Raw genomic sequence first — 10,471 nt, 5'->3', positions numbered from 1 at the left:
GTGTGGAGTTAGCCTCTGGCCAGTCCAGTTCTCATTGGAACTGGGGTCAACCCCTGCCTGCTGTCTCCACAATCCCTCTAAAGCCCTGGGTGTGAGGCCGTGTGTCCTGCCAGGGGTGGACAATACCCCTTGGAGCTCGGAAAGGAGCTGGGGAGAGCCGTGGGTGGGAATTGTGCTCCGTGCTGTCTGTGCTCCAGCACGGAAAAACAACAATTCATTGTGGCAGGATGTGGGAGCTCTTGGATCCTGGCAGCGCACAGGGATTGATCCTGGCAGGAAATTCCAAGTTTTCCTTGTGGTGAGACTGGGTGTGTCTCCTTGGCTGAGGTCGGACTCGTGGATTATTTTTGGTTTCTTAAGTTTTATTTTCAACTCTTTGTCTGTATTTCCTTGGCACCACAGGAAAGCTTTTCCCCCTTCGTTGGCTTTTGGGTGGATTTAGCTCAGGAGTTCTGTCTGAGTTCCCAGTTTTCTGAGGGATGTGGGTCTGCAGCGCCGCCCCCCAAATCCCCTCAAATCCCAAAATATCCTTTTTTTCCCCTCGAGGTTACCGGAAGCTGCAGGCGGTGGCTGAGCAGCTGATCCTGTTTGAAACCCTCAAGCAGAACTTTGAGAGCTCCTTCATCAACCACATCACCAGCATCTTCGAGCTGCAGGTGGGCTCCACTCTCCATGGCAGCTCCAAATCCTGGGACATCGGGATATTCTGGGAAAGCCGGGCCAGTCGTGCAGGCGATGCTGCCGGGACAGGATTTTCCCAAAGTGTCTCTCCAAAGAGATCTTCCCCCACACCTTCCCCTGGTCACCGTCCCCCAGCCCTCAGGTTAATTTTCCAGGGACGTAGGAGAAATCCACGCTCCCCAAATCCCTCTGGTCAAAGGCCTCAAGTCCTCAGGCCTGCAGATTTTTCCTTCAGGTTTTCTTATTTTGTTTTGGGGGTTGTTGATCTGTTTGTAACCTAAAATCCCAGGATAAATGCCAATCCTGTGATCCTTTGATTTACACCTTCAAGTGCTGATTTGGCAATTTAAAAGATTCGGTGGAAAAGATCCCTGTGGGCAGAAATCCCACAGATTTCCTTCCCAAATCCTTACTTCCTTAGGTCTTTGGCGTTTGGTTTCAAGCAGTGGCTCTGGGAAGGGAACTGGGAGGGAGCTGCGGGATTTCCATCCTCGGAGATTCACAGACCTTGTCTGGACACATTCCTGAGGGAACTCTTCCACCTGGATCTGCTCTGAACCTGCCCCAATCCCATCCCACCTGCACAGCTCTGTGTCCCAGCACCACCAGACCCTGGAAAATCCTTCTTTTCCATTGCATCCCACCCCCTGAGGCAGATCCACTTGCCAGGGCTCAGCGGGACAATGTTCCTCCACAAGGAGCTTTTCTCCCGTGTTCTCTCCTGATCTCCAGTGTTTCTCTGGAGTGCCCCAAGTGTTACTGATGGGCCAGCCATGAATCATTCCAAGACAATGGGATTAAAACTCGAGTTACGAGTGCTGCAGCTTGGGATTTGCTTCTCAAACATGGAACTGGGAATGCCAGAAAAGTGGAATTGTCAAAAATTCGGAAATTTCAGAGCTGGAAATTCAAGGGTGATTATGAAGCTTTTGGAGGTGGTTTTATTTGACTTTTTCTGCCATTTCTGTCCCTTTAGGGTAACTCTCAGGCCCCTGCTCTTGCTCATCCCATTGGCATCGTGGCTGCCCCAAGCCATGGGCCCCACCACGAGGAGCTGCTGCCCTACACACCCCTCATGGCCTGGCTAAGGAACATCAACCCTGTTCTGTTCTGGGACCTCGCCAAGGTATGGCTGAAATCCTCAACAAACGCTGCAAACCATTCCCTGGGAACAGACTGGTCCAGCTGGGGAATTCCTGACGGGAGCTGGGTCTCACCAGAGCCGTGGAACCCAGGAGCTTCTGGAGTTTGGTCCTTCTGGGAATGTCCGGCCAACCTGGAGCCCAACAGAAGGCTGGGAGGTGGCAGAGTTGTGTTGGAGGAGAAGGTCTGAAGTGCCCAAATTTGGTCTTTTCTGCTCTCAGCTGGGCATTTCTCCTCATTCCAGGTCTACTCCCAGAACCTCAGCAGGCTCTACGAGCGGGAAATCAAAGCCCTTTTTGAACAGGCCAAGATGTCCCTGTTGGGAAGAAGAAAAGGAAGTGAGTGACTAAAATCTGATTAAAATCCAGCCTTCGTGCTGCTGGGCAGGGTTTGTTTGCACCAGGGAAGCTGACAGTCACCTCCAGCACAGGTGGCTTCCCCAGGTTTGATCCAGGACTCTGTTCCCTGGCTCTGTGGCTGGCAGGATGGGAAAAGCCGACTCTGCTCCACACCAGGCGGTGTTTGTGGGAGCCTCGGCTCCATGAACTCCCCAGTTTTGTTCAGCTGCTCCTCAGAGCCAGAGCTTTTGTTCCCTTCCCTGTGCAGGGCTCAGGAATGACACAGGGGTGGCTGGGATGGCATCCTGAGGAGCTGTAGGAGAGAGAGGGGGATGTGGAAAAGCCTGGAAAACAAAACCCATTGTCAGGTCCCTTCTCCCCAGCTCTCAAAGATTCCCAGAGTTCCCACTCCACCATTATCTCCTGAAAAATCCCCACCAAGTTTCCTCTTTCCTTGCCTTCACCTACTCCAAGGGCTGGAGCTCCTCTCCTGTGGGTATGGGCTGAGGGATCTGGGGTTGTTCAGCCTGGAGAAGACTCCAGGAAGACCCTGTAATTCCCCCATCCCTGAAAGTGTTCCAGACTGTGTTGGACAGGGCTTGGAGCAACCTGGGATAGTGCAAGGTGTCCCTGCCCACGGCAGGGGTGGAAGGAGGCGATTCTTTGGTCACTCCCAACCCAAAGCATTCCGTGATTTTATGATTTCATACAGCCTGGTCCGTATTTCACACAGGATTCCTCAGACACTTTTCCCTGCAGGGGGAAGCCTGTCCCGGAAGACAGAGGGAATTCACAGCAATATTTATGGAATGATTTCACAGCGAGCTGACTGTGGGGCTGTGTTGTCCCAAGGTGCCCATTTCCACCAAAATCGCTGGATCTGACTCAAAATATTCCAGTCAGGTGTTTCTGAAGATAAAAAGAGAAACTGATCTCTCCTCTGGAAATTTTTTATGGCCCACAAGTCACATTTTCCCTCAGCAAAACAAAGGGCTGTAATGGAAATTTCCAGGCCAGTCTGGCCCAGTTTGAAGGTCAGACTGGTGTGTTTTGTCCATCAGAGTCAGCACTTCCAGCTCTGCACCTCCTTCATCACCGGTGTCAAGATCCCGAGCCAGGGGATGGAGCCGAGGGAAGGGATTGGGATTGGTGCCTCCCACTTCTGGGGTTCCTCACACCCAAAGCATCCCCACCCCCCCTCCAGCTCCTCCTGCCCAGCACCACTTCCCCTGGGAAAGACCCTCAGCCACTGGGAGAACAGGAGACCTCCAAGCCCTGGGATCAAAGCAGGGTGGAGAGTGCTGCCACAAACACCTGGAAAAAGGAGGAAAATTTCACCTCAATAGTCCTAAGGGCACCCCAATGGCCACCACCAGACCCTGCACGAAAATAACGTCGTTGAATTAGACAAAAGGTGGTGTGGGGCACGTGTGGCAGCCAGCCTGCCCCATCCCCTGCCATCAGGGTCAAACCTGGGATTTCCTGCCAGTGTTTTATCCATCTTTAATTCCTACACGAGTCCATAAACCAGGAGAGATGAAAGCCCAGGAGGAAACCCTTGGGAGGACACCTTGATGGCTACAAGGTGTTCCTGCTCTGGTAGAAATCATCCCAAAGTGTCTGCCCCGTGCTGGGGTTGCTCCACGGGCAGGACAAGCTGAGTTTTGCTGTCCTGGGATGTCCCTTCTCTGCTCCGGAGGGTGAGGACAGGTCTGGGACAGGCAGGAAGCCCCGGGCCGGGCTGGGCTTGTTCAGCCCGTCCTTGATGTGAGCAGAACGTTGGAACAACATCACCGAGGGAGGTTCGTGAGAAGAGAGGGAATTTTTAGCAAGTTGTCCCCACAGAGGTTGTGGCACCTTCCCCGGGGCTGGCAGTGTCACGGCTGAGCTTTCTGTGCCACCTCTGCAGTCCTGGGGCAAAGCAGGGGAAGGTGACCCCTTCCCAGCTCCAGGACACAGCCAAAATTCCTGGTCTGGCTCTCCATGTGTCCTTCTGCAGGAGGCCAGCGCCCGAGGGCTCTCCCAGCTCCCCGAGCCTCCTGCTGGAATATTCCCGCAGAACCGGCTGGCCCCGGGCTGGGCTTTGTTTGGCTTTGGTGAAGTTCTGCAGGAAGCTCATCCAAGGTCTCTCCTGCTGTTTGCTCTGCTCGTGGGTGGAGCCCGGGATGTGAGGAAACCGGCCGGAAAACATCCCTGATCCCGCTGTCACATATCCCTGATCCCGCTGTCACATATCCCTCATCCCGGCCGGAAAACATCCCTGATCCCGCTGTCACATATCCCTGATCCCGCTGTCACATATCCCTCATCCCGGCCGGAAAACATCCCTGATCCCGCTGTCACATATCCCTCATCCCGCCTGTCCCATATCCCTCATCCCTGCTGGAAAATATCCCAGTCCAGGTCTCCAGGCCGCTTCCTTGCTCCCGATTACCCCAGTGAATTGTTTGGGTTGATTCCCCGCCCTCACAGAGGATTTTATTCATGGCACCGCCTGCTGATTCCTCGCCTTGCGCGATGGGAGAGTTTAAAAGGCAACCTCGAGCTGTTTATAATTAATTGGGAGCCACTAATTAAGTCCTTTCTCATTTTCCCATCCCCTCTTCCATAGGCTTGTGAAATTCTTTCCCATTTGCTGTTGGAAGATTTATTTTTTCCTGGTTTTGCTGTTTCCCAGCTAGTGAAATTATACTGTAGTGAGAAAAAGATTAGGAAGCAGCTCATTAATTTAGTCCTGGTTTTAGCAAGGCTGAGGTCGGGAGCAGGGCTGGCTCATCCCTCATCCCTGCTCAGCGTGGAGCTCACAAATCCTTCCCAAGGGAAAGCCCTGCAGGGAGTGGCTCAGATAAAGATATTTGGGATGTTATGAGAGAAGGAGAGGTGACCTGACTCCACAGGGACCTCTGGGAATGGGGAATGAGTCCCATTTTTAGAATTAATTAGGAAATAATCCGGATGTTTCCCCACTGATTCCTTTCAGGGAGTAGAAAAGGATTTTTTAAAGGCATCTTTCAAAGGATTTTTTCAACTTTTCCACTCAACCCAAGCCCCCGGTGGTAAAACTGCCAATGCTGGAGAAATATATTTATTTCCAGGTGAAAGATTTTAATTTTAAAAGGGCATTTTTCAAGAAAAAGCCACTCCCACCTCCCCTGGATATTTTTTATGGCAAGTTACCATCAAAACGAAGCTGCAAACAATTTTCCTGAGGCTTCTGCAGGTTTTTGTGCTGATTTATTCTCTTATTCCCCGGGATTTTCCACACTCCAGCTCTCAGGAGTAAGCATGAGGCAGCAAAGGGATAAACGCCACAATCAATGAAATAAAAAGGCAGTTTAACGAAATAAAAATAATGAAAAAGAGGGAGAATCAGGTGAGAAGGCAGAGAACAAAAGGGAATTTCATCTGAATTCCCCATTTATCCAAATGCACCAGGAAAAGGTCAATTAATGCATAAGGGCAGACATAAAAGGAGACATTTAAGAATTTAAATATCCAGGACTCCAGGAGCTGGCGAATCCAAGAGGGATGGGATTTCTGACATCCCACACCCCATGCAGGTCTGCAGGAAACGTGGGAGAAGCCGATGGGGAACAGGCAGCAGCCCTGGTGGAGCCTCCCCGGGAGCAGGGAGAGCCAGGAGGACGCCCCAGACAGGGGGAACATCAGCAAGGTACGGAGCTGGGGGTGCCTGAGGTGCTCCGTGTCCCACCCCGCCCCGGGGTCCCTCCCTGGAGCAGGGGCAGAGGAGCTCCGTGTGCTGCCCGAGGTCCCCTCAGGTGGACACGGCCCTGCTCCAGTGTCCCCAGTGAATTCCAGAGGCTTTCCTGACCAGAGGTGGTTTCTAAGCAGGTGTTGGAGCAGGTGCTGAGAGAGCTGCAGCCCCTTTGCACCTCGGAGCAGCAATTCCTGCAGGAATTCTTCTTCCGACTGGGCCACGACTCCGTGGAGCTGCAGGCGCTGGAGGTGAAGGTGAGCACCGTGTCCTCTCCAGGCCCATTATCCAGCCTGGCACATCCATGGGGTACCACCTGAGCTCTCCTGGGCTCTCATCCTCCAGGAACCAGCAGTGGGGAAGCTCAGGAGGAGAATGAAAGGGAATTTCATTCAGAGCTCCAGGAAAATCAGGGGTCTCCAAGCATTAAACAGGACTCCAACAGGAGGCAGCAGAAATAAATCCAGAGCTCATGTTCCTGGCTGAGGGAGAGCAGAGAAATCATCATTTGGCGGGTTTAGATGGGATATTGGGAAGGAATTCCTCCCTGGGAGGGTGGGGAGGTGCTGGGATAGAATTCCCAGAGCAGCTGGGGCTGCCCCTGGATCCCTGGCAGTGCCCAAGGCCAGGCTGGGCATTGGGGCTGGGAGCAGCCTGGGACAGTGGGAGGTGTCCCTTCCCAGGGCAGGGGGTTTGGGTTCCATCCCAAACCATTCTGGGATCCTTTGATAATTTCCACTCCAATCTTTTTTCAGGCATCTGCCACTAAGGGAGGAGAGCCCACGGCACCTCCAGAGGATCCTCCTTGCCCCAAGGGCCAGAGCCAGTACGTGGGTGATGGGAGACACTGGGTGCTCTGACAGGACATGGGCTGGAGTGTCCCTTCCCAGTTAATTCCTGACCTTTGCCATGGTTTGGTTTGGTTTTTAAGGCCAGAAGAAGCCACAGCCCAACTGCTGAGTGAGATCTTCAGCTGCCTGGAGCCGGAGCTGAGGGCGTTTCTGGGTATCTGCAGCAAGGTCCACCCACTGGGCTGCCTGCAGGTCCTGGTGACCTTGAGTGACTCCGTGTTTGGGACCTGGGGCTCCCCCTCAGCTGCCCCCTCGTCCTTCCTCCGCACCCTCCTGGGGAATGTGTTGCTCCTGGCCAAGAGCAACTTCAACAAATGCATCGTGAGTGTCAGTACTGATGCCTTTTCCTGGTCTTAAAATCAAGAGTCAAACATGGTTAGAAGGGGAAAAGGGATTTTACCTTGGGATTTATTTTAAGGATCCTTAGGTGCACAGGTCCAGGTCATGCATCGAGATGCACCCCACCGAGTATGAGTGTGTCCCCCCAACATCGGGTATAACATTATAGGGGTTACTAATTAGCAGATCTATCAAAGATTCCCCAATGAGAGGCTCAAGTGAGCCCCCCTCCCCAAGGAACCTTCCCCTGGATGGTTCTATCTTGGTTTACAGAATGTGTTCTGGAGAGGACCTTGGGCTCTGGGCTACACTGATCCCCGGCTACGAAGCTTCTGAAATGTTGAGTCTCTCAGCTTGACAAACAAGTGCAAGAATGCAGGCAAAAAGCACTGAGAATACAGAAGTTGTAAAAAGGTATAACAAGGGGTATAAAAGAAAAGGCAAAAAATCTTCTTGGCATCAGTAGGAGGGGGCCAAATAGACCTGAGTGATGTTTGGCCTCTTCCAGAACCTTCTAAACAGAATCCCAGAATCATGGAGGTTGGAAAAGCCTTCCGGGATCATCAAATCCAACCTGTGCCCGATCCCTACCTTATCACCAGCCCAGAGCTCCGAGTGCCACGCCCAGGTGTTCCTTGGACACCTCCAGGAATGGGGAAACCCAAACCTCCCTGGCAGCCCCTGCCAAAGGCACAGCTCCATGCCAGCCTCAAACAAGGAATGTCACATTCCTTGGAACTGTGGAAGGCACTGTAAACGGAAGCAGTGCTCCCAAACCCAGCTCCTGGCCCTGTTTCCTGGCCTGTTCTCCACCAAGCGAGGTCAGATCTGAGGGTGCCACGTCTTGGTGTCGTTCTCAGGGGACCATGTGCAAGGAGATCGAGGAGGCCAAGGCTCCCAGCAGGATGAGAGGGGGGATCCTGCCCTGCGTCAGCCGCTTCCAGGAGTTCGTGGCCTTCTCCGAGGAGGTGTTCCGGACATCCCGGCGCTGGGGGGAGCTGGACAAGGCCCAGCTTAGGCTGGCCAGCAGCGTCTTCAGCAGCAGTGAGTGCCAAGGCTGGGTGTTCCGGCCAGGAAATGTCCACCTGCAGCTGCAGGAGTGACCCGCTGGGCCACCAGGGCTGGGTGGGAGCCGCTTGTCCCTTAGGCACTGAAATGTGGCTCCCTGAGCAGGATCCTGTTAGCACCAGGCAAATTCCATGTGCGCAATGGCTGTCACAGCAGGATGGGCCCAGGGGTGACAGGGACGAGACACACGGGCTCAGCTCTGGATCCAATTCCAGCATCTCCTGCCCCACTACGGAGGGAGAGCTCCTCAGGGATCAGACTCCTCTTACAAGATCTTGGGAGCCAGGAAAAGCTTCCCCTGAAACACCAAGGGGTGTTGATAGGGAGAGAAGGGTTGGGAGAGCAGGGTGGGGAGCTTCCAGTAGATCCCTGTGTTGTCTCAGCTGGATCCCTCAGCTTCCTGTCAGTGGAAGTATCCTGCTTTCCTGCCTGGAGAGGACCTGAGGGGCTGCAGAAGCCACAGCTCGGAGCACAGATCATGAGGTGGTGCAGAGGGGCAGCTGCCACCTGTGGGTGAGCCTGGGGTGACCCACTGATAAATCCATGGACACGGCCCTGCCAGGCCCCAGGAATGTTTGCAGGGAAGCAGGTGGGGTGGGGAATCATGGACAGGGCTCAGGATGTGTGTGGTAACTGCTCTCAAATGAGCCATCCCAGAGGCACGGGGCTTCTCTCCACACCCTATTCCCTCCTTCCTTTCCAGTCAAGGGCCTGTCCTCAGCAAACCTGAGGGTGAACACGGATATGGTGATGATGGAAAATTTCCACCACATCCACAACTTCCTGTGCCAAAAGAACATCCCCTGCCTGGAGGGCAAGAAGAGAGAAGCCAAGCAAAGGTCCAGGGAGCACATGGAGAAATTCGTCACCACATACCTGGGCCAGCCCCTGGAGGGGCTCAATGTGAGTGCCGGACCTTGGCCTGCACCTCCAAGGGCAAGGGCTCTTCCCAAAACTCTGGATTAACTGGTGTTCCCATCTCCCTGCCCTCAATCCAGTCCGGGGACTGGACTTTGTTGTCACAGGATGTGAGAGCACCTGGATTTCATTCTGCTCAGGGATTCCCAAAATCCTGGCACAGCCTTCTCCAGCTCTCCCAGTCTGAGCACAGACACCAAGGGAAGGTGCAAAGGGGTGTAAATTGAGCAGGAGCCCACTCCTGTTTCTTGGAAACAGTCCATACCTTTAGGAACTCTAAATCCTTAGGATTTAGGGTATTTCTCCCCAGCCAGGTTGCAGCAGGTTTTTTTTTTGGGCTGTATGAACAGACAGGAGGATGAAGGAAGGGATTCTTCCCTTGTTTTGCAGCAGATGTGGAATGTCCTGTCCAGGGCTCCCTTCCCTGACCACTGCTGGGTTTGGCTGGGCACTCCCACCTCGGCAGCATCCCAGGATCCCAGGCTGGAAGGGATCCCAAAGGATCATCCAGTCCAAACTTCCCTGGGGAGGTTGCCTGGATGAGATGCTGTAGCTCCCTGTCCAGTCCCATCCCACAAGCTCCGGTGGTGGGACTCTATCACATCCCTGGGCAGGTTTGATTGATTATCCCAGCTTGTTCTCACTGGAAAAAATTTCTTCTATCCAGACGATGTGACCACCCAGCCAAGAAGGAAGCCTCTCCCACTCCTCACTGACAATCCCAACAATGTGAGGGATCTTCCCATTTTCCTGCTGCTTTGTCCTTGTGCCCATTTCAGGCACATCAGGGGCAGAATTCCAAAGCACTGGTGGGGAGTTCGTTCCCAGTTCGTTCCCATTCCCACTCCGGTTGCGTGCCGGCGTCTGGCAGACCCTGGCTCTTTTTTCACGGCTGCCTGGGCTGATCCATCCAACACTTCCCAAGCGGCTGTTTTGTTAACTGAGCTAAGAGCATCTGGCTCTGCTAGCTCCAACAGACATTCCCTCCTTCCTGAGACCGTGCCTCTTCCGCTCCTTCCCTCTTCCCAAAATGTCTCACAGACAGAGCTCAGCTGGAATTATTTATGGGACCTGTAACTTCCAATTTGTTTCCAGTCGTTGCTGTCAAACATTTGTTGGCTTGGCTGGAGAATCAGCTCCGTGTCTCGTGCTACCCGAGCTCTGCCATGGCTTCACATCCTCCCTTTTCCAAGGGCAAGGATCGTTTTATTGCTCACAACAAAGTGAGTGGGATATGAGGGCACCTGGATGTCCCCAGGTCCTGGCACGGCCTTCTCCATCTCGCCCAGTTTCCCTTCAACAAGAGAAGGTGCAAAGAGGTGTAAGTAATGCAGGAGCCCACTCCTGGCTCTTGGAAACAGTCCATAGGTTTAGGAGCTCTACATCCTTGGGATTTAGGGTATTTCTCCCCAGCCAAC

The 10,471-nt window shown here is 53.5% G+C and overlaps 1 protein-coding gene across 1 annotated transcript in view; it reads left to right on the top strand.

Moving 5' to 3' along the window:
* LOC103622396 (exocyst complex component 1-like) overlaps positions 1-10,471 on the top strand; it is a 23,469-nt gene that overhangs the window by 10,845 nt on the left and 2,153 nt on the right. The window contains 9 exon segments of the mRNA XM_017741118.1: positions 547-656; positions 1,658-1,807; positions 2,069-2,162; positions 5,723-5,835; positions 6,015-6,134; positions 6,633-6,703; positions 6,809-7,049; positions 7,928-8,111; positions 8,839-9,038. Coding sequence (XP_017596607.1) covers positions 547-656; positions 1,658-1,807; positions 2,069-2,162; positions 5,723-5,835; positions 6,015-6,134; positions 6,633-6,703; positions 6,809-7,049; positions 7,928-8,111; positions 8,839-9,038 — 1,283 coding nt within the window.

The sequence above is a fragment of the Corvus brachyrhynchos genome, unplaced genomic scaffold, assembly GCF_000691975.1.
Source record: "Corvus brachyrhynchos isolate BGI_N302 unplaced genomic scaffold, ASM69197v1 scaffold351, whole genome shotgun sequence".
Classification (NCBI taxonomy): domain Eukaryota; kingdom Metazoa; phylum Chordata; class Aves; order Passeriformes; family Corvidae; genus Corvus; species Corvus brachyrhynchos.
Note: the sequence above shows the minus strand (reverse complement) of the source record. Positions and strands in the feature narration are given on the sequence as shown.